This window comes from Prunus dulcis, chromosome 5 (genome assembly GCF_902201215.1).
Source record: "Prunus dulcis chromosome 5, ALMONDv2, whole genome shotgun sequence".
Classification (NCBI taxonomy): domain Eukaryota; kingdom Viridiplantae; phylum Streptophyta; class Magnoliopsida; order Rosales; family Rosaceae; genus Prunus; species Prunus dulcis.
The window spans coordinates 340,902-364,508 of NC_047654.1; the positions used below are offsets into that span (position 1 = coordinate 340,902).

Sequence of the window (23,607 nt, forward strand, 5' to 3'; positions counted from 1 at the left end):
ATGTAATTGATGTCACTAAGGGTGCATTTGGTTCTATTTATGGATTATGAATTTTTTTTAAGTTGTATATATAGGGCATCAACATCTCTCTTTGAACAGGTATCCAAAATCAATGGACCAGCCCTGGGCACTAATCTATCCGTATTTAAACTTAATCAAAGTAATGCTTCCCCTAATTGACTCTAAGGCAGAACCCAAACTCTTCTCAATTTTATCATTATAATCCTTTCTCCTCTTCTTGATCATAAATTGGTCATATTTATGCCACAAGAACGCAACAACACAAGTAACTAAAGAAATCAAAATAACAGTCATTTTCTTCTTATCGGAGCTATGTGTCGAGAAATTGAGCGCAAACAAGCACTAGGCGGTCCTGATATCAGTCGGATCGTACTGATTAGCGAAAGCCGCCACTTAAATCGACAGGTATGTCGTGCAAGTGGAGACATTTTTGATGGACTTACTAGTCAAATACCAGGCTTTTGAACTGGACAAGCTGGTGGTGTAAGAGGTACATGGCGAGCTATTCTTGAGAGACTGGTTATAGTTATCGATGACGTTCTTAAGCATGGCTTTTCCGACTAGGGCTTCGAACTGCTGCATGGTGGTGATGTTCATGTAACCTTATGACATCTAGCTAGTCTCGAAGCCGCATGAGGTGCGAATGTCGAAATTGGGGACAAACTCGGAGGCTAGGGCTTGGTAGGAGGCCTAGTAGCCCTCGGGGGCGTCTGGTAGGGAGAGAAAGGGGTCGGTGAGCTAAAGGTACTGTGCCTCGACAAGACGGAGGCCTTGGGGGATGTATTGGCACTAAGTGTCGCTTAGGCTTCTATAAAGTGAAGGGTGAAAAAAAAAATTTAAAACTCATTTAATGATGTGGCATAGCCAACTCATCAGCCATATCAGATGTGGTACAAATAAATGGTCTCCCTAGCATTACCCTTAAAGGAATAACAGACACCAACTTGTTTACCAACTTTATTAACACCAACACATGTACCATGTCACCGCCACCTCAATTTTTTTTAATTACATATTTTGTTCCCAAAAAAGGGAAAAATAAAATAAAAAAACAGCAACAAAAAATAGGCCAACCATCATTCCACATTAAGCCCCTTGCCTCCCCCAGCCCCAACAGAAAAAAGAAACCTAGAACGCTGCCAATCTTTATGCAATTCTAGGTATAGGCTGCCAAGTCCTGTATTTTGGTTTTGCCACCGCATCAGATGAAATTGAATTAAGCTAGGTTGCAAGTTTGGTTATCATATTTCATGTTCTTAATTAGATCTTGACATTGTAGCACAATGGTGAGAGAACAATCTTTAGATCTGAAGCTTGTCCTTTTATCAAAGCCTTTTTTTCTTTCAATTTCATTGACAATTCATGTCAATAGGAATAAAGCAAAAAGAGTCGTAAATCTCAACCTTGTTTGCTTTTGGTGGAACCTTCCTGTTCTTAGAATAAAAAATAAGAATTTAAACTAATTTGTTTATGATAATCATCCTTGGGTTTTTAGGGTTTTACAGAAGTGAAGGGAACGAGGGAGGGGAATCGTTGGGTGCTCTTTTTTTTTCTTTTCTTTTTTTTTTTTTTTTTTTTTTTTTTTTTTTTCATATCATGTGCCACCTGTGTTGGTATCTATAAGTTGGTCAACAAGTTGGTGCCCATACCATTATTAAAAACTAAACCCCATTTGACAAATAAAAAAAGAATATTGACAATGATTAGAACTAGGAATATGATCCAAAAATATCACCAAGTTAATTTTTATTTTAATAAATGTTCGTAACTCAAACTAGATACCATCTTGAGTTCTTGTGTGAGGGCTTATATCAAAGCTTTTAAGGGTCTGTTTGGTATCCTATTAAAAAAAATAACTCAAAATTTATATATATATATATTTTAAACATGAGTTTTTAAATATCGATTTTAAGAGAGAGAGAGAGAGAGAGAGAGAGAATGTAAAACCCTTTTTTAAAAATAAAAAAAATATTGGTCCTCTTTTAAGTTGTTTTTAAGTTGGACTTTTAAAACATGGGCTTTATCAAACGTGAATTATAGACTTTGGACTCAAATGTTGTTTTTGAATTTAGAAAATGAATCCAAGTAATTAGAAAAATGAATCCAAGTAAGATACCACGGGCCCTAAATCTTCCAACAAAGTCCACAGAATATAGATTGTATTCTTAAAATATGTAGGCTTCTTAAATAATGAAATTTTATATCCGCAAAGTTTTTACCAAAATAAATAAATAAATAATAATCGCAAAATTTGAGGAGAAGTTAAAGGTGCCATGTGTTGATATCATATAAAAATTCAACTAGAAAACTTCCTACCCCACGATCCACCATCATGGAGGTGCACAAACTCTTAACCAACTCGACACAGATGAAGAAAAATAACAAATGCAGCATACAATCTAACAATATATGGTGGTGTAATCGAATATACTACCTAATTACAAATCATGAATTTTCTGAAAAATCAGAACAAATAATCGTACAAATTCCCTCGAAACCCTACCCTGACATCTTCAACAAGGGATCTTATCGATGAACCATCTAATTATTTTTACAGGAAGCTTGATAAGAGTGACTGCCAAATTCGCTAACCCACCAACACAACAGCAGCATGGACACAAGCAACTCAAAACCGACCTGCAAAACAAAAAGAACAAAGAACATTACATCTAAGGAATTGATTTAACAAGAAGATAATTCATGTAACAAGAAGACAGCCATTGCATGTGTATGAATGAACTCACCCAAGAACCCAGATGACAGCACCAACAACAGATAAGACCAATGCAACCAAAGCAAAAGGCAAACCCAGCAAGAAACCCAATGGCCTGCAATCTCCCATGCTAATTGATCAACAACAACAAAACTCTTGCCTTCACCTAAAACACTTGTCTCATATCTCTTTAATATATATGGGTTTTGAGAAGCGTTGTGGTTTCTTTGTGGATTTTGAAAGAGAAGATGGAGAATGTTGAAGTTGTCATAAAGGCAGGCGGACTTGTAAATTAATTTGTAGGAAGGAAGAATAACTGCTGTGAGACGGAGGCGGACTTGTAAATTAATTAATTCCAAGGAAGGAAACCTGACGTGAGGCGGACGCGGAATGCAACCGCGCGCCCTCTCTCTGTGTTTTAGGATTGGACAGAATTATCCTTTGCCAAACTCAAGGATATTTGAATTTGTTGAAGTTGTTGGGGTTAGTTGAGGAAATTCGTTTCCCAGAAGCTTCTTCTGTTTTTCTATTGGTCAAAAGTCTAGATTGTGAACTACGTGTGAAGACTTCCCTCTGGATGGTTTCCACACTGAAGCTTCTTCTGTTTTCGTATTCATTACGTGCGACTCAAACAAAAAAAATATTTTTTTCGCTTAATCATTACTAAATATAATTAATAATTTTTTTTATTAATGATAAATTCATTTTTTAGATAATATCATGATTTGAAATTCAAATTTTGTTAATAGTTGTTGGATGAAGACGTCTTCAGTAGAGACGGACCCACAGTGGGGTTAATGGGGTCAAACGACCCTATGGACTCTATGGAAATAAGTTCGAATGTCCTCTTGAGCTAACTGTGCAATCCCATGAAATGCCTTCCACCGTACCGTTTCTTTTTTTTTAAAACATGCTGGCTAAAACGGCACTTATTTATTTATTTTTTTATAAACACGCTGGCCAAAACGGCATCGTTTTAAAAAATTAAAATAGTTCCAGCCATTCCAAAATCCCTCAACCCCAATTCTTTTCTCCTCAACCCTATATCCCCAATCTCCACCCCCCAAAACCTTTAACCCCCATCTCCTTCATTGTCGCCACTGCAAAAAAAAAAAAAAAAAATTGAACTTTTACTCTATGACTCTAGAGACAAGATTCCTAAGTCCGTCACTGGTCTTCAGACCTTTATATAATAGACACTTCGTTCAAGCCATAGTACATAGAATTTTGGAATCACATTATAGGCTTTGATTTGTAATAAGGACATTGCAACTCTGCAGGACTCTATCACCAACCAAATTAATATTTTCAATTTAATTTATTGTTGTATTGATTTGATCTATTGTTATAAATAGAATTTATTTCGTTTTATTTTTTATTCTGTTATTTGGTTAATTTCTGACGTTCTCCAACAACAACTAATACCAACTTGAGATTCAAAAATTGTTGCTTTTCGCAAGTAAAAGACTTCTCCTCCTAATATTATCATCATGATTCCTTAACCCATTTCTGGGCCTTCCTTCTCGTAACTGCTTGGTCTGGGCCATACCAAGCTACGCAATCTAACTGGGCATGGTCATGCAAAATTAGAGCCCAAATAGACATTTAAGCCCTTTTAAAACTTCAAAAATTATATATTAAAAAACTTGTTAAACTAAACCGATTAACAGGTCCATTTAAAAAGCCCTGGAATTGAATTTGGTAAGATAAATTGTCCGGATGTTGAGTGTTCACTAATGTCGAGTCAAAGGTGCTTTTAAATCGGAGAGGAGGAACAAAAGATCACACACACAGAGAGCAGATCGCCACTCGCCAGCCAGCAGTGGCTTTTGGTTTTTGCTGAATTTTGGTGTCGTCTTCGTCAACTGTCGACCGGCATTAAATAAAATTGCAGCACTGAGAGGTGCTGTTATCTTCTCTTACTTACAAGCTCTACTCTACATGATGCCATAGTTCGTTCATAAAAACAAAAACGTACGTTTCCATGTATTCCTTATAACAACAATTCACTTTCCTTGTATTATTATTTACTTTTCCGTCTCTGCCCTCCCATTAATTTACCTCCTGCTGCTGCATTTCCAGCCCCAAAGCCCTACCCTGCCCTAGACGACGCCGTTTCACTTCTCTGCCGGTGCTATCTCTCACTCTCACTCTCAGTCTCGGCCGCCACTTTTACAGCCTACAGGCAACAAAGACCCATTTTCTTGGTATTCGCTTGAGTGCTTGAATTTATAAATTATAACTCTTTTCGTGTCTTTTGATCCAATTTTATTATTCCTCTCTTCGGTCCCCTAGTTAAATCAACGAAACCGCAGCAAACAACTTCGATTGGTTGTGCGTGCGTTCTTTCTTTCGTACTTTATTTATTATTTAATTTTAAAAAATAAAACAAGAGATTGAGAACTTCACACTCTTGCTAGGACCAGGCCGAATGTTAGGGTTTGGATTTTCCAGAAACTATTTCTCAAGAACAAGGAAAACCAAAAGTGCCATTGCATGATTCTCCTGTGTTTTGTTAAATTATGTGTTTATTTTATTCCATTCAGCGCCAGGAAGGAAGCAGTATATATATTACTTCATTTTATTAGTATGTATAAAATGAACATTATCTGATTGAATATTATATTGCATTCAGATTTCAGAGTGTAAAATCAAATCATTATAATTTAGATGGAGGACAAGGAAAAATTGGGCCAAGAGAAGGATCAACTTGGGCAGCCACCTCAACCGGAAACAAATGATCAAGTTATGAGGGATGCTATTCAGGACAAGCCGGCTACTCATGAGGGAAATGTTGGTGATGATGTTAAAGTCAATGAGGCTCTTCTTAGTGATGTGCCCATAGAAAACAAGGCTGATGGCAGCAATGCCACTGTCAAAAATCAGCTCAAACCTGTAGATAAACATGTAGGGGTGGGGGAGTTGAAGAATGGGTCGAACGATACCGAGGTACCTAGTTCCAGACATAATGTTTTTGTTTATGAATGACTTTAATGCAATGAGTGTTCTCTTTCCCGGCTATAATTCTCAATTGCATTACTTCTTTTATTTTGCTTTTCTAATTTGCAGATGGCTGAGGCTGAGGATACGGGCGATGGTACACCATCGCAGCAAGCAGCATTTATGAAGGAGGTGGAAAGTTTCTACAAGGAAAACACCTTGGAATTTAAGGCCCCTAAGTTTTATGGAGAGCCGCTGAATTGCCTCAAGTAAGATTCTGGAAATAATTATTTTCACTGTATAAATTATGTGTCTTTTGCATAAAAAAGAGTAATTATGTGTGTCTGAAGACTGAAATCAGGTGTGGTCTAATCTCTGCATACTTTTTGTGGGATGTAGGTTATGGAGGGCTGTTACTAGATTGGGTGGCTACGATGTGGTATGTATGCATCTTGTTTCTCTTTGGATTAATTAAACTTAATGTTTAGCATAATTTCATATCTGTCTGCTGTAGACAAAGCATTGCAAAGAATGCTTGCACTCAAGTAGAACTTAATTGAAAGTTCCATAGATTTACTGGTTTATAATTTCACCAAACCGTGCCAAACTTATTAAAACTATACTTTTGCAATTTAAAAATGTTTGTCCTATCGTTAATTTATTGTCTGGACTGTTAAATACTGGGATCTTATGATAGATGCAAATGAATGGAACCTGATAAGTAGATTAAATGAGTTGATAGTTGAATTATATTAGGCTCATTCATGGTATGTGTGGGAAGGTTCACCAACTATATACAGTGATTTTGGTGAGGAAAAGCTCACCAACTATATTTGTGGCATATGAAATATTTTCTGAATCATGTGAGGGGAAGTTCACCTACTATATATAGTGAATTTGGTAAATTTTGGTAACTTTGAGAAAATCAGGACATTATTGTTCAACTCTATTAATTTTGATCTTTAAAATAATGATTGATGAAAGAAGCATAGTTAAAACCATAACAAAACATTAGTATACTTCAGCAACAGATTACCCACTTGGACCATTTGGAGATCATATTTATGGGCCTTTTTGTGATTCTCTTTCTGTTTCCCATAGGCTTTGACTCACAACTTTAATGCTTTACCCTGAGAGGAAAAAAATAAAAGAAATAGAAGATGAAGATATTTGATGGAAGTTTGAGACAAATAGAAGAATGTTAAAAGGGTATTACAAAGTTCCAATTTGGATGTTCGAAGTTTCAAAATGACTAAGGTTACTGCCGGTGTGCAGTCTTGTCTTTAACCTGCACCGACCAATAAGTTGGACTTACACAATTTATCACAAACATATGGTCATCAAAAGCATCTGAGAAAAAACAATGTTCTGAACCACATTTGTTGTAAGGTACAAATCTTGTGTCTCAATCTTTTAGATTTTAGAATTTGTTATTGTATTAGAGGTGGTTGTGTAGGGGTTGCTGGATTTTTAAAACCATTAATAATCCAAGAATAGTATTGGATTGAAAGGTTCTACAATTTATCACATTCAAAGCAAAAATTTGACAACTTCAAGTCTAATCTTATATTCTGAAATTCAACCGGCTTATGAAAATTCCATATAGTAAATTACCTCAAGAGGAGGAGTAGAGAGTTTAGCTTTAACTACCTCCAATCTCAAAACTTTGGTATGATGATGATAGTCTCACCCAAAAAGTTTTGAATTTTCAAAGCAAATTGAATTAATTTCTCACAAATTAGTTTAATTTTGCGCGAAAAAACAAATTGAACTTGTTCAAATTAACCAAGAACCAAGCATAACCATCTATGTATAGGGAACTTAGGCAGGTAAAACTGGTTTGGTTCTGGATTAATTTTGACGAAAGGAAAACAAGTATAATTCTACTAACTTCCTTTCTAAGATTTATGTTATGCTCAGACAAATACAAATTGTCTTCTCGCACCAGCTCCGAAAAGAATGCTTTTGAAACATGATATGCAAAGAAGCATTTAATGAAACAATAGTTCCTATGTCTTCCAGAAATGTGATGTAGGACAATAGTAAGAGGAAGGAATAAAAAAGAGATCTGGACTCACTCCGTCCTTTGGGTGTTTTTAATCACTCCCTAAAGAAAAATTCTGGCATCACACTGGCGTTGAGCAACACACCAAAGGGGCTTGGAGTCACCCCAAGTCTACCCATATGCTTCACACACGAGGAGAGGTGGAGCCATGTCCATTGATACAATGTATAGATAAATACTGTGGGAATCAAAGAGAATTTTGAAGAGCTTCAACGATTTATTAAAACTCTTAAGGTTTCGATTTGGGTAGCTCAAAAGAAGAATCCCTTGGACTTTAGAACGTGAGCCGTCATAAATTAATTTGCCTGACGTTAAACACTGCTCTTAAGTTTATTGGCTGACCTGTTACTGTTTGGCTATATGTCAAAAAAATATTTGTTTGTAGCATCACTTCAGCCATGCTATGGTACTACTCTATAGTTTATTGCGCTTGAGTGGGAATGTTAGAATTTATGCAGTTTATTTAATGTTATTTAATTCGTTTGGGAACTTTCCATTATTCTAGATTCCATTTTTGGTGTGATTTTATTTTATTTTTGTTTCCTTGTTTGACTTGGATTGGCCTCCCGCCTTCATGTAAATCATTTTTTAGACTTTGGTATTCAAACTGTGCGGACTAGAAAACCCTAGCTGACTTCCTCCTCTTCCTCCTCCTTGTCTTCTTCTTCTCTCTTTATCGTTCCATATACTTCCTTTCTTTTCTCTTTCCATCTACTATCTTTCTTTTTGACACATACAAAAGGGTGCAATGTGCGGAAGTGCACATCTATTGCCCGATTGCATGCACCATCCTATTTGGTGAACTAAATGAAAGACTTCATTTCTAACTTTGCATTTTAAATCACTCAGGCACCTTCAGCATTGAAGGCCTTTCAACATTACAGAAATTTGGGCTTAAATTTGCAAAATGCTAGGCTCATATAAAACCAAATCCCTAACTCTTTGTTTCGCTCCTCAAAACTCTATATGGAACTGGAACACAGACAAACTATTTGAATTAGTTATTTAGGAAGTTGTGCATATGCTTGGAATATTGACTAAACCTTGGCCCTGATTATATAGGAAACTGTTTCTTAGATTCTGTGGGTTCCTTCGCACAATGCGTTATGCCACTTTAAAAACTTTACCTTTTCCATTCATGTAATAGTAATATTGATGTTGACAAGTGGAATTATTATTGTTTCCATTGATTAGTAAAAGATAACTGTTATTGTGGTTTATAATTGCTTGCATAAGAGTTTTTGCTGCCCTGGTTTTATTATCATTAAAACCCTAAACTTATAAGCTACAAGGACTTTAGGAGTATTTATAAACTTCCTGAAAACTCGGTTGAGTTTAAAATTTCACTTCAATATATGAATCTGCAATTGGAGTTTTGATTACATTAAATTATGTGCTGGAGTAAGAGATCATGTCTAAATGTTTATTTGTTGGATTATATTCTGGGTAACTGCAGGTGACTGCATCAAAGTTATGGCGGCAAGTAGGAGAGTCCTTCCACCCGCCCAAGTAAGGGACATATTGTTTGTAGTTATTTTCTAGCAATCATTTAGAACCTGCATTAATCTTAAAGTTTAGAACTTGCAGTACTCTTATATAAAATATAGCATAGAACCTACCTTACTTTGATATTTTGAGTTTAGATGATCTACTGTTGCAGGTTGTTACAGATTTTGGTTTGTAATCTGCATATAGCTCACGTCCCCAATATAAAAGAAAAGATTGCTGTTACAAAAAATTTAGAAGCTGAATTTCTTTGACATTTGGAGTTTAGCTGTTTTATTGTTGGAGCTCATTATGGATTTTGGTTTATGATCTTCATATAGATCATGTCCTCGGAAAGAAAAAAAAAATAGCAAAGAAAAGAAATGTTGCATACAACTAAAATCTTGCTGCTATATTTTCCATTATTATTATTTATTATTTATTATTTTGGTTGTTAGCTTCATAACATACTATGTTGCTGGATTTAATACAGCTCTTATTTTTCATCTAATTCTTTGCAAAGTACATTATTCCATCTGATGGACTGAACTGTTTCTCTTTATCTCCTTCAGGACTTGCACAACAGTATCTTGGACATTCCGCATATTTTACGAGAAGGTAATGCCTATTTAGGGACGATATGATGATCAACTACTAATTTTGGTCCTTTAATAGAAACTTGATCTATCACCAACGAGGGGTTAGTTGGAATGGCCAGGCCCATGGTTTGCTCCCATGTGGGCTGAGGTTCGAAACCCCCAAAGGTACCTATCTAGCTATTTCTTAGTGTTTCCTACCTCGCAAAGATTGTAGGGTTCCGTGGGGAGGGGCAGTTTCAAAGCTGTTTCACTTTGCCGATTGGTGGATTTATATATAAAAAAAACAAACAAACAAAAAGAAACTTGATTTATCAGTAGGGATTAACTCATGATGATTACTGTACTATGTGTGATTCTATTCATACAGGTTTTGGGAACACTATTTGGATAGTAGTTAAGTGGGAGGATCATGACTTGGGTCTTCTAGTCTAGTTAATAATGTTAATACTTAATAATAAAGTGGATTCGTTGTTTCATTTGCATAATAAAGGGGATATGCTTCCTGTTTCTTAACATACGAAAGGGATATGCTATGTTTTTCAATTATCTTTACTGTCGTGAAAGGTGTATAAGGTCTATTTCTCACAGGGAGCTTGACCCCACTAAAAATGAGTTCCTTGAATCTGTTCCTATTAGACTCTGTTTCCCAGGTATTATTGTTTTAGTCATCATATCAAATTGCTACTTGTTGCCAATGCTTGTATTATTTCATTTGTCTTCTATTCCCTGAATTTATCAACTTGTGCAGGCACTTTTGGAGTATGAGAAGCATAAGAGGCAAACTGGTGAGCTTCGACTTCCTGTTGGACCTGTCACTCAGTCCACGACCGTTGAGAAGGAGGTGGAATTTCATTTATTTATTATGTACTTCTTCGATTGCATCTAGAATATCCTTTTCTGTACTAGGCTAAGGGCTATGTTGCACTGATTCTTCCAAATTGAGCCAGGGTGAGAATCTGAGAGGGATATGGATAATGATATGGGTTAGATACACTCCAATACATATCCAATACAGAAAATTGGGTATTGTTGGGTTTTTATTTAGTTGACTATGGGATATGGCATCAATACAGCATTGATACACACAGGACAGCATGATATGGTCAAGAGATTTCCAGGGGTCATTTTGAATTATTTTAAAAATTCAGTGGTCTTTTGAAACATTAAAAAAATATGGGGTTCAAAATTTAATTTTTAAAAGTTATCAGACCTACCCCACATCTTCATGTTTGACAGAAAGAGGAAATGACCTAGGATTTCTCATTCTGAGAAAAAATGGCTCCCAGAAATAAGAAGAAAGAAGAAGATTTGCTATTTTGTACGGAGAATAAGCATGCTTTAATATTTTATATTTTATTTTGTGTGGTATCATGGAAAATGAACATGATAGATGAACAATTAATTTGCAATGTAAATTATGTTTACAAGTATATATTATTTTAATGTCCATATCCTTGCCATACCGGTATGCTAGTTTTTCTAGATTTTCCGCATTGCTGTATGTATCGTATCTTATCGCCATAACTGTATCTGTATCTGTGCAACATAGGTTGAGGGTTCGTGTTAAATTTACTTAATGGAAACTTTTCATGGTGTTGTTTAGTTGACTTTCTTAATAGTCAGTATAAGGCACTAACTGCATAATATTATCTCTCTCTCTCTCTCTCTCAGTGATACTTTCATCTGTCTCTTGTGCAGGCAAGTGGTCATCAAACTCCTGGATCAGGCAGGGCACGAAGGGATGCTGCAGCTCGTGCTATGCAGGGTTGGCATGCACAGCGTCTTGTTGGATATGGTGAAGTTGCCGAACCTATTATTAAGGTGCACTGTAACTCTATGTCTTGATATAATGATTATACTTCTTTTTATAAGTTTTGTATGTCTGGAGAATTTGTACGTCTTTCATTACAGTTCAATTTTTTTTATTTTGAAAATGCTTTTTTTTTTTTTTTTTTTTTTGTAGGACAAGAACTTAAGTTCTACCTCAAAGCGTGAAAAGAATCTTAAAAGCATTGGTATGTTTCCCAACAGTGAAATATATTTCTGGCCAATCTATATTTTTTGCAAAAATGCATTTATTATTATATTGTCTTGTGTTGTCAGGTTCGATTAAACACAGGGCACCAACTAACCTGGAGCATGCAACTGCAAATATTGAGGCAGATAAGCAGTTACGATTGTTACTCGTTGGTCATTTCTGTAATTATATATATATATATATATATTATATTTTTGCTATGATTTCTCTGTTTTAGATCACCTCTTCTCTGTACTAGTTTAAGTTAACTATTTTTATTTTCATGCATTGCTAAGAAGTGATTGTGTTAGCATTCATTTTACTTTTGTGGACTCTTTTGCGTTATACCTGAATTTGGAAGAAATCTTACTAAAACATTTGTGTATAGTTTTGGATTCGTAAATCTTCATTTGCAAAAGAAGGAAAGGACTTTAAAAAGATTTTGACCATTGGACATTGGACTATCCTTTGTGCTTTGGGTGTTGGAAAAATAATAGAAGTGCACCTTTTAGGAAGGCTGTAATATGTAACAAACAATACATTCCCTAACTGCCTCAAAACATCCCCATGCTATCAAGGAGGTAAAACTTTGTTAAGTACATTTATTAAGCAACAAATCTGATTTACATTAAGGCTGCATTTGAATTTTTTTGTTTCTTATTTTTTTTTCCTGATCAAATCAAAGGCTACATGTTTTCATCTGGTAGGGTAGTCACGACTGTTGTTGATCTTGGACCTCCAGCTGATTGGGTGAAGATCAATGTACGAGAAACTGTAAGTGCGTTTTGTATTCTTCTCCTGATATTCTTCCCAAGATCTAGATTTGATTCAAATTTTGGCTCTCTTTTGTTGGTTCTAACTACTTTCACTCTCTATATGCTCAGAAAGATTGCTTTGAGGTATATGCTTTGGTACCTGGTCTTCTGCGTGAGGAGGTGAGCCCTTGTAGAATCCTCTTCCTTTTACCCTTCTGTTTATCTCTGCTTTGTACTTATTTATATAATGAATGTTAACATGGGGATTTTAGCGTGATCATTGTTTCAATGGTTATAATTGGATGGCTGAGATGGAGCAGTTGCATGATTTTTTATTACCACCCTTCTGATATTAGTTATTCCACATTTAGTGTGGCTATTGGTGATGATATGTTATTTCCTTTGATCCCTGAGATCTGTTGAAAGATAATAACTGTGATTAAGGAATGCATTTATGTGGGGGGTTTTGTGTCTGAGCCTACATGTGCTTAGTGTTTTTTTTTTTTTTTGGTCAAAATATTTAAAACAAAGTACAATTACAACGAAGATCCTCTAGGGATGTTATAACCTTACAGATCAAAATTAAACCCAAGTAAAATATCCATAGGAAAGTTAGGATTTTGGAGTCACCTTCATTTTCCAAAGACGACAATCTAAACCTCAATGCCTATATAAATTGCTTGCTTTAAAGCCAGAGCTTCTGCCTGCAAAACAGATTTATGACCAAGCGGACTAGATCTTGCTATTAAAGGTTTAGCATTTGTAACACGAATAATGAAGCCTGCAGAAGAATTTCCAATTGGTAAAACGGATCCATCAAAATTAATTATGTAGTAACAGGACTTAATTCCTTTTGTAAGTCCCACACATCCACATTAGAGATGGCAGACATCTAGAGGCACTATATCATACCATACTTCGTATTGATACAGCTTAGAAATAGAAATTGATACAAGAGAACCATTTGTCTCATTTCCGTTTCTAAACCAAGAAAGCTCGAGGAAAATGGGGCATTTCATAAATGTTAATTTGAGCTTGTCGAACGTTTCTTGTGTGATGATCACATTACATATTTTCTCATAGTGAGTCAATCTTGTGTGCTAAATAATGTTGCTTACCAGTCATTGCCTTCAACATGCAAAGTCTTCATGCCTCATCGAATCACTAGAGCTCCTCTATGAGTTCATTTCTAAGCAGGGTCTTTATCCTCTTTTATAGCATCTTCCAAAAATAGAGCTTATGAAGTTCTTATTTGGACACTCTGCTTGTGTTGTACATGTTGGCCAGAGACTTGTAACACTTGGCTAGCTGATGGTTTGAAGCATTTTGTCCGGTTGAAACATCATCCGGATTGTTGTTTCCATTTTCAAAAACCTGGGAATTCAACTGTACCTTCCCTTGGACTAGATCATAAGATTTTTCTGAATTACAACTGCCAAAAACCAGTAGTTGTTACTTTCCCCATGTCATCAACATCTCCACAACATTTGTTCATGACTGGCAGAGGAAGTCAATCATGTGACAATTTGGACAATTTGTAGGTTAATCATCTTCATTTGCATGTCCATATTTGTTTTTCCGTATGTATTCATGCCATGATGCAATATGTGTGAGTGAAAATATACATGACCCTAGTTTTTTGCATTGTCCTTAAATACATGTGGACCATGAATACAATTGACATATGGCTGGAAAATTTTCACAGCATCATTTTTGACATCTATGATTGAATGTTCTAATCTATGGTACATCTCAGGTGCGAGTTCAATCAGATCCAGCTGGACGTCTGGTTATAACAGGCCAACCAGAGCAGGTTGACAATCCTTGGGGTATTACACCATTTAAAAAGGTATCTCTTTAGCTTCAGCATTGACTAATGAGAAAGGTCGCCACTGGCTTTTAAGGTTTGTGCATGTCAGAAATGGGTAGACAGGGTTGGAATTGAGAAAAGGAAGCATTATGCCCCCAAAAGTAAAATAAAATGATGTCACCTGCTTGGAATTCCATTTCGATCCCCATAGGCAATAAACTAATTTGGACCGCAAGAAGCTTTGTTTTTTCTATTTGCTGGAATTTGTGGTGTTTAAACTATCTACCGGGAGCGTCTGAGCTGGTTGCAAAACCATTAGAATCAACAATTTGTTACTTCAGTGCACATTTTCTTTATAAATTTGAATTGTTACCAGTTAAAACAAAAAAAGAGGTTACACTTACAATCTTTGTTCTGGTTTTCAGGTTGTGAGCTTACCTGGCAAAATTGATCCGCTTCAAACATCCGCTGTGGTTAGCCTACATGGCCGGTTATTCGTGCGTGTTCCTTTTGAACAGTGATCAGCGTGAACCTTCCACCCTTAGTGGGTTAGTTGATCAATTTTTCAGAGTAGGAATTACATTTTATTTTATTTTATTTTATTTTATTTTTTAATGTTGGGAGAGATTTAGGTTGAAGTTGGAATTAATTTGAGTTGATGTATAATCCGTTAATTCAGTCAAATATACCAGCATCCATGTGCCTTCTGCATGAGTTCAGTGGAACTTGCTCCGCCAAATTTGACGTTTGGGTTAAAATCCCCCATGAACATGAACATGAATCACCCTGCAATAATCCTAGCACCACCCACTCTTATCCCAACTTTTAAAATCCCATTTGATGTTTGGGTTAACTCCTTAATTGTCTGGCGGCGCTATATTTTCTTCCGTCTGCTTGGTGCTGATTCAAATTGATTACTTAGGTTTCGCGATATATTTTCTTCCGTCCGCTTGGTGCTGATTCAAATTGATTGCTTAGGTTTCGCGATATATTTTCTTCCGTCCGCTTGGTGCTGATTATATTTTATTCCGTCCGCTTGGTGCTGATTCAAATTGATTACTTAGGTTTCTTTTGTGGGGATGCCATCTCCATGATGCTCTCTCGGTTACGTTTTACTACCAAATTAATAGAGATGAGTAATGCAACTAGGCACAGAAGTTGCATGTATGTACGCCGAAAACAAAAAATCCCATACGGGGGGGGCCGTATTTTAATTCGGTTGTACCTAAGAAACATGCAAAGCCAGCAAGGCTAATTCAACTACAAGACAACTCGATTTTGCAACTCAAGAGCAAGCTAAGCCAAGCCAGCAAGGCGGCTATCAATTGGTCACTTTCCTTGTGTGTTTGGATCTGAAGTAAATTACAGGTCTCGCCTCAAGTTTTAGAAAAACAGATCGATCATGGAAGAAAGAAATGGCTCGATATGTCAGAAATTGGCGAAAGGCCGGAGTTGATTGTTTGTTGGTGGGTCTCACAAGTTGGTCAAAACTTAACTACAAGTCATGAAAAGTCATGACCCGCAAGCAATCTTTGACTGCAATTTGAAGCCCACATTGACTTGAACTATCCAAGTACCTTACGTCAAGGAAATATCTTTAGTGGACTTGGAGATCGGAAGCACTATAAAAAGATGCTTCAAAGATACTGATTTTCAACCTGATTTCTTCAAAGATTTCAACAACTGATTTCAAATTGATTTCAAGCCTTTGAGGCAACTGGACCCCACATGTTCTTTGGTTGATGCTCTGCTAATTGGGTCATTTCAAGCCTTTTCCTTAGTATGGATCGCTAGTTTAGTGATTGTGAAATGTTTCGCAGTCGCATGTGGCCATAATTTTTTGTTGTTTGGTATTGGTGATACTCTCTGTGATTCATACATGTCAAGTTAAGAGTGATTTTAATTTGGTTAACAATACCCTTGTGCTCAAGGGGGGAACTATAAATTCTTCAAAGGATGGATTAGCTAAAATTATTAATTTAAATTTTTTTTTTTCTGTTGGTATTTACTGTTCCTATAGTTTTTTCTAGAAACATTAGTACACATTAAATCATATAAACCATATTAATTCAAGCTTTAACATAAAACAAATACATAGTAAATCCAACTAAAAAACATATATTATCAAAATGAAAAAGTAAATTTAGGTTTTAGCCACACAAAAACTCTCACTTTTGGAAAAAGCCAAAACTTTTTCAAAAAAGGCAGAAAAACCTCTCAATTTTTAAAGCAAAGACATGCAAATGTAAGGGATTCCTTAGGAAATCCAAAAATAAATAAGGGCAATTTTGTCCATTTTGGCTTCTTTTAAAAAAATTCTCTCTACTATGGCGTTTTCCAAAGTCTCAATCATATAGAATCTACTAGAAACTCATTCTCCATTTTAACTGCACCGTGGGCTAGCTAATTGAATATTGACGACAAGTTAAGAAAACATTGGGCGAAAATAGGAAAGGGTAGACAGTTAAAAGTCATGAGTGTTTACTACGGGATTATGTTTCTTAATGAGCAGATAAGTTAATCTAAAATGATTATATAGTCCTCCAAAGTTCAGTGGACAATGGGTTACTAGGCTACATTCGATGGCCTACTAAGCATTTATAGGGTGAATCACATTAAAATACATAGTATATGTTTGTTTTTAATACAAGCGATATTAGGAGGGAGAATCAAACCTAGGACCTTGGGTGCTAATGTAAATGCTCTTAACCATTTGGGATACAATCCTCTTGAACATGTAGTATATTTTAATTTTCAAAAAATGCTACCTGGACTAGAGCCCATGGCAGCCCTCATGCTAGTTTCATCATTTGCTTGTGGTTATTTTGTTGTTGCCAAAATTAGGAAGGAGAGGGGTTTTCTCGCATACACTGTCGAGGTGTCATGAGAGTTCCAATTTGAGACCATTAGACTACAAATTAAGACCATTTTTCATTAAGTTAGACCCCGTTGACTACCATTGTGATTGTTTATATATTATATGTCTGGTTTAGATGCGCTACCAATTTTAGTCAAATTTCAAATTTCGTCATTTTGTAGATTTAATATTTGACTAAAACTGGTAACATGCATAAACTACAAGGGAAACAATTAACACAATTAAAATCGCACACTTTACTTTTTACATATGGGGAAATCACAAGACCATTTGTGAGTAGTAAAATGGATGCAAAATGATCTTGATATCTCTGCATATGAGTCGGGCAGGTAAATGTCCCGGTTGCACAAATGAATGAACATTTAGAATTTGATTAAAACTGATGAGAGAAATAGAACACAAAATTCCTCTGAGGGGGCACTATCAAAGTTATGAGTTTATCACTTATATATTACCAAAACTATTATTGGATTTTTAATAATTTTTTTTAAAAAAACGATGACTTTGATGTGATTTTTCCAATGCATGCGAGGATATATTTACATGAATAAACACATCATCATGTTATTTAGGATTGAGAATTAAAATATATAAATTTGTTTATACTTTTTGGAAAATAAAATGTATTTATTAGTTCTTTTTTTAAAATAAAAATAAAAAACCAAAACACTCCTTTGGCTATCCATCAACTATATTCTGGTTCCACTCAGAGTAAGAATGCAGTCTTTGCGTGTCTAATATATTGCTTATTAAAAAGAAACCCCACAATGCATATATATGCAGCTTTTTCATAATGTTCTTCTCTTTTGTTTGGCTTGAAGCTAGGAGAAGAATCTGACATGTAAGGTAGCTCAGATAGAATTTTAAAGCCAGAAGCAAACTAACCTAATGATGTTAGAAGAAGAAAATGAGAGAATAATTTTCTCTGATTTGTTTGCATATTTTCTTGAAATGTTGAAGGGAGTCAGACCTTGAAACTAATTAAAGCGGTCAAAAAAGAAACAAATGAAAAGAAGCTATGCAGAACAAATGTGTAAAACCAAAGATCTGGAAATTCTTTTCCTTTTTCATATTATAGCATAGACAAGTAGAAAACGTTACAGTTGGGCAGATTGCGATCCTCATCATTTATAGAAGGAGGTCAAACCACCCTTTCATCTATAGTTTTCTCACATACACTAATGACAGAAGTTCCATATATTTCTTGGTATTTTTTATTAACCTCTTTCCAACTTTCAACATATTATAAAGAATTTACAAGTTTTTTGGGGAATTGGGTTTCCTTTTGTTCTATATATAGCTATAGGAAAACATTACTAATTCCCTAGGAGCACAAGTTTCACATAAAATCCCAAATTGACACAGAGAGACAGATGTTCATATGTGCAGTGCAGTGCAGGCATGTTTAAACGTGCAAAATATATTTTTCTTAACTCTCCTTTCCAACACTGTATTTACGTTTTGTAACTGACACGAACGTTAAATTTCTAGTTTTCTACTGCTGTAACGTTTGGTCAGCCGACTGTAAGTTGTGGGTGACCAATAAGAGAGGATGGTTTTGGCATCGTCATCGTTTCTCGAACTCAGTTTCTAGGGTTTTCTTTTTCTTCTCTGTAAAAAGAGTGAAGCAGGCTTTCCAAGGTGCTCAAGTGCTTTTTCTATGTTGGGTAACAGAAAATGAAATCAAGGAATCAAAAAAAGAGGAAGAACTCATAGCGTCACATGCACCACAAACAATTCCACACTCTCAACTAGCATTTCAGGCCATCTTGTAAGACAGAAGCGATCAATGGAATATAATCATTTTTAGTATATGAATGCATGTGAGCATGTGTGTGTGTATAAGTTTGAAATCCACTAACTGAAACGCATAGTTTATTAATTCAATCCTAGAAATGAACAAAAACACATAACATAATGTTGGATATGAAGTATTACTGTTGCCGGAGAAGATGGACAGATCTAGAGAAACATGAGAGACATTAATATATAAAACCCTAGAAATGTGCATCATCACACTACAACTAGCATAGCTGCTATAATTATAAGAGAGAGACATATTCAAAGGATATTGAAGAAAGAAGATGGGAAAGAACACCATCCATTTATAAATATTATAACTTACTGACCTTGCAAAGTCTCTACTATATCCTTAATTGTTGCTTATTTTTTTCCTACCCAACACACCAAGCCTTCATCATTCTTCTTCCGTTGTAAATATATATACTTTGTTCCCATTGAAGCCACTGACTGAAGAAATCTCTTCAATTAATGTTCATGTGATGACTGCTAATCCTTAATTTTATCACATTCAGACAACCAAATTAGCAAGCGACCTTCCTTAATTTCATCAACTCTTCAGAAATCTGAGAAAAGTAGTTGCTTGATTCACACGAGCTAGCTAGCAGTAGCATCAACACCCCCATGTCATGGAAACCATACTCAAAATCAGAATCACAAGTAACTACTAAAACGGAGGCCGCGGAGTACTTCCCGCACCCCACCCGAACAAATCAGGACCCGAAAACGGATAGTTAGCAGCCATATTCCCTCCCAGATTGAAAAGGCCAGCACCGCCGCCGCTATTTCCCCCAGTACCTTCACCAAGGCCGCCAGTCACCCCCGAAGATTGCGAAGCCGTAGGTTGTTGCACTTGCAAGCCTCCACCGCCACCATTACCACCAGTAGGAGTACCATCTTCCGGATCATCCAATGGCAATCTCTCAAACACAGCATTTCCAAACGAAGCAGCCATCAAAACCACTGGACCGGAAGCCAACAGCGGGCCCACCACGCAACCCCCAACGACTTGTCCCTGCACGCCCGCCAAGAATATGGACAGTCCCCCCGCACCTGGAGGAGCCGGAGGAGGAAGCACCGTCCCGGACAGCGAAAGTATCTCGAAGCGTCCGTGAAGAGTGACCACGCTCCCCGCAGGCTGACGAAGCGTGACATTGGCGACGGTGCCGCTGCCGTTCAGCACGCACACGCCTCTCCCCCTCCGCCTGGCGTAGATGGAGACGCTTTCCATGATGTCTGCGCCAGCGGAGATTTCCAGCACGTGCGAGCGGAGGGCGTTGGGGGTGTCGCGCGTGACGATGATTGGGGGCTTGGGTTTGTTCTTGGAGCCTGCAGGGCGGCCTCTGGGGCGGCGTGTGGGACCCCCACTTCCACTTCCACCACCTCCGTCGCCTCCGCCGCCGGAACTGGTGGCGGCGGTGTCGGAGGATTCGATTATCTTGTTATTGTTGTGATCTTGGTCGTCTTGGTGGTGGGAATCATCGGACTGTTGTTGTTGATGATGGTGGTGTAGTTGTTGTTGTTGATGGACTTGGAGGTGGAGGTCAGGGTGGAAGAGCTGGTGGACGTAGCGAGAAGCAGTTGGGGCTGAGGTTGTAGACAATGACTCATTGTAGCCCGCCATCGCCACATCTATTTTCTCCCACCACTTATTTGCCAGCCTAATTCCTTTCTCTTCTTTCGTTCACCACTTTATATAAAGTGTATTTGTGTGTGAACTTGGGCGGTCTTTTCTTTGCTTTGATAGGGTCAAAAATTTTGATTCAACAAACTGAGATGCAGCAGCGGTCAATATCTGATGAGAGTCTGAGATTCATCGGTTACAAAATGAAATGGGTAGATTGAGACTTGAGTGGTGCACACTGCACAGCAGAATCTTCTATCTATTCAACCATAATCAGCAGTTACATACACACAGAAGAAACACCCAATTCCCAAATAAAGCTAGCTAGCTTAACCTACTAGCTCTATGTATGCATATATACAAGATTCAACTACAGCTCTTACTTCCATAGCAACTTCAAAATTGCAAGTCAAGCCCTCAAAAATCCAAAGATCAATGGGAATGATCTGGTCAATCTTCAAACAAAAAAAGGGATCGGAGTGATATTCAACAGATATATACTCACTACTTAGAAATTAATAATAATTAAGGAGCTAGAAACAAGATATAGTCACTTATCGGCGATTTTATGTTTATGAAATTTCTCAAATAAGTTGCCGGAGTTGAGCTGTGGAGGGGACTGTGAAGCGAAAACACCACTGTATCTGTATATGAAATTCTTCAATTTCTAAATTTGGAGGCCTATGAATGAATGAGTTGGAGAAGAGAGAGAGACAGGAAAGTTTTGAGGAGGAATTGGTGGAAAAGCGTGAGGTAAAAGCACAATTCAAGCAATTACCAAGACAAAAACAAAGGACCTCAAATTGCTATACGCGCCCCTTGGCGCGTCTACATTTTCAAATGCATTCATCTGGCACAACTTATTTTCTTTTTGGTCAAAAATGTAGCACAACTTATGGTTATGTCATATTTGCATATTGGATAAGCTAAGGCAAGCACTTCAATACCACACCTTAATATCACATTTAGGGATAGGCATAAATTTATGTCGGGCCAAGTTTTCCATCGAGTCTCCAATTTTAATGGGGGAGATTTCAGGAAAAATTCGGGGGCTGGTCGAAGATTCCTGAATTTTAAAATCTTCGGTTGGAAATGAGTCAGGAATGGTATTATTATCCACGATCCCACATTCGACCTGATAAGTAATATATTTATTTTTAGTTAATATACAATATAATATAGCCATGTATGATTATGATATAATATAATCATATTATATAAATAGATTGTCAAGTTAACTGTGAGCCATGATGAGGATGTGAGCCATTTAAATGGGGGAGAATGTAACACCCAAGTTGGCATGTTGAGTCCTATATCGGTAAACTATTGGGTTTATGACTTCATAAGCAATTGCAGGGAGCCCTATTAGTGACTAGTCCTTTGGGGTATAGCGCTGAGGTGGTGTGAGCTTCTGTGGGTGGGTGACATAAACTATGAAATGTGCTAGGCTTTGTGGATGTAATTTTTCTTTTATTTCTAATTAATTGATAGAGTAATAGGCTTGGTTTGTGAGTTTGAAAATTGTTGAGTGTTTTTTTTGAATTTGTTATTTGACCTTTAGACCAAAATTAATATATAGATAAAACCAAAATTAATATATGGATTGTGAGTTTGATAATTTAATAATTTTTAAACCAAAATTAATATACAGATAATATAGGGGCCCGATGAATTGGGGGCCTTAGATCAGCCTTAGAGCATTTTCACCCCAACAGCCTAGCTTAGGCAAAAGGCCATCTAGGCCTCAAAAGCAGCTTCTAGCACACAAAACTTGTCGGGGCAAGAGATGGGCTCCACCAACCCGGGCAATACCCAAGGCAAGATGAGCACGAGCTCTTGCCTGTAGGCTGTGATGTCAATGCACAGCTTTAAATTTTTTTTACCGTTGGTGCGTGACGTATATGCAGATACCGCGCCTTTAGTTGACGTGAGGCTAGCCTCAATGCCTTCTTTCCTCCAACGGTAAAATTTTTGTAATTGCCATTTTATTAAATTTAATGTCATATTTTTTGATATTTACTTGTATTTCCATTTTTTTATATTATAGACTATTCAAGCACAAATGCGGTTCGGTGTCATTGGCAAAGGCAACAAATCTTTCAACAATCACCAATGTTGGGAGGCTATGAAGAATTGTCCGAGATTCAAAATTATTTCTATGAGCCCGAGCGTTGTGTTGAATGAGATGCCACTCCACAATTCACTGGCATCGAATTCACCGTTGGACTCCCCGATTGATCAAGACTCACTAATGCAAAGGGAGCCAAGGCCTATTCGGAGAAAGGCGACAAAGGTAAAGAGATGAGCACTTTGAACAATGAATGTGCAAAAATTTTGAAGCAAATTATTATCAATGGCGCATTGAGAATTGAGAGAGACATAAAAAGAGATGAGGTTGACAAGGCAAAAGATGATGTATTTGCAAAAAAAAAAAAAAAAAAGGGAGTATGCACACAAAAAGACATGAACAAGAAAGATCGGGAAACCATGACCATGGATATGAGCCATATGTCCCCTTAAACAAAGGCATTTTGGAAGCAAGAACAAAGGGATGTTATGAGAAGAAGACTTTTCCGTGACGATGGACCTAGCAATACAGATTAATTAAATGACAAAAACCATTAGGTTGTATTGATAGGGGTGCCGTTTCTTAATTAGTTGTATTAATTGTCTTTTATTGAATATAGAAAGCATTCAATAATGTAGCCATTTATTTAAAACATTACATACATCAAAACAAAGCATAATTGAAAACAAACCACAAACAAAACAAAGCATAATTCAAATCAAAGCATTAAACTTGCCTTCATTGACCGTGATTGTCTCTCAGCGCTCATAAGTGCTCGATCAAGTCAATTTGATGTCTTTCGTGAACATAAGAAGATTACATTTCCGTATAA

At 36.7% G+C, this 23,607-nt stretch overlaps 3 protein-coding genes across 3 annotated transcripts; 1 reads left to right on the forward strand and 2 right to left on the reverse strand.

The window, feature by feature from the left end:
* Positions 1-2,316: 2,316 nt before the first annotated feature.
* Positions 2,317-3,142, reverse strand: LOC117628344 (signaling peptide TAXIMIN 2-like). Its single transcript, XM_034360766.1, has 2 exons — positions 2,766-3,142; positions 2,317-2,658 (listed from the first exon to the last, which is right to left on the reverse strand). The coding sequence occupies exons 1-2, from the start codon at positions 2,861-2,863 to the stop codon at positions 2,535-2,537; spliced, it is 222 nt and encodes a 73-aa protein (XP_034216657.1). The 5' UTR covers positions 2,864-3,142; the 3' UTR covers positions 2,317-2,534.
* A 1,471-nt stretch (positions 3,143-4,613) lies between these two features.
* Positions 4,614-15,144, forward strand: LOC117627896 (AT-rich interactive domain-containing protein 5). Its single transcript, XM_034360193.1, has 15 exons — positions 4,614-4,637; positions 4,817-4,941; positions 5,370-5,683; positions 5,804-5,943; positions 6,074-6,113; positions 9,196-9,248; positions 9,797-9,842; positions 10,572-10,664; positions 11,522-11,644; positions 11,787-11,838; positions 11,927-11,993; positions 12,548-12,614; positions 12,725-12,775; positions 14,352-14,444; positions 14,831-15,144. The coding sequence occupies exons 3-15, from the start codon at positions 5,405-5,407 to the stop codon at positions 14,924-14,926; spliced, it is 1,200 nt and encodes a 399-aa protein (XP_034216084.1). The 5' UTR covers positions 4,614-4,637; positions 4,817-4,941; positions 5,370-5,404; the 3' UTR covers positions 14,927-15,144.
* A 3,997-nt stretch (positions 15,145-19,141) lies between these two features.
* Positions 19,142-21,443, reverse strand: LOC117629207 (AT-hook motif nuclear-localized protein 27-like). The gene is made up of 2 exons (XM_034361719.1): positions 21,091-21,443; positions 19,142-20,966 (listed from the first exon to the last, which is right to left on the reverse strand). Exon 2 carries the CDS (start codon positions 20,705-20,707, stop codon positions 19,751-19,753), a length of 957 nt encoding a protein of 318 aa, XP_034217610.1. The 5' UTR covers positions 20,708-20,966; positions 21,091-21,443; the 3' UTR covers positions 19,142-19,750.
* Between the last annotated feature and the right edge of the window lie 2,164 nt (positions 21,444-23,607).

Coding starts and splice junctions, on each gene's coding strand:
- LOC117629207 (XM_034361719.1), bottom strand. CDS start 20,707: ATGGCGGGCTACAATGAGTCATTGTCTACAACCTCAGCCCCAACTGCT.
- LOC117628344 (XM_034360766.1), bottom strand. CDS start 2,863: ATGGGAGATTGCAGGCCATTGGGTTTCTTGCTGGGTTTGCCTTTTGCT. Junction 2,659..2,765: donor GCTGTCATCTGGGTTCTTGG/GTGAGTTCATTC, acceptor TTTGTTTTGCAG/GTCGGTTTTGAGTTGCTTGT.
- LOC117627896 (XM_034360193.1), top strand. CDS start 5,405: ATGGAGGACAAGGAAAAATTGGGCCAAGAGAAGGATCAACTTGGGCAG. Junction 5,684..5,803: donor ATGGGTCGAACGATACCGAG/GTACCTAGTTCC, acceptor TCTAATTTGCAG/ATGGCTGAGGCTGAGGATAC. Junction 12,776..14,351: donor CTGGTCTTCTGCGTGAGGAG/GTGAGCCCTTGT, acceptor GGTACATCTCAG/GTGCGAGTTCAATCAGATCC.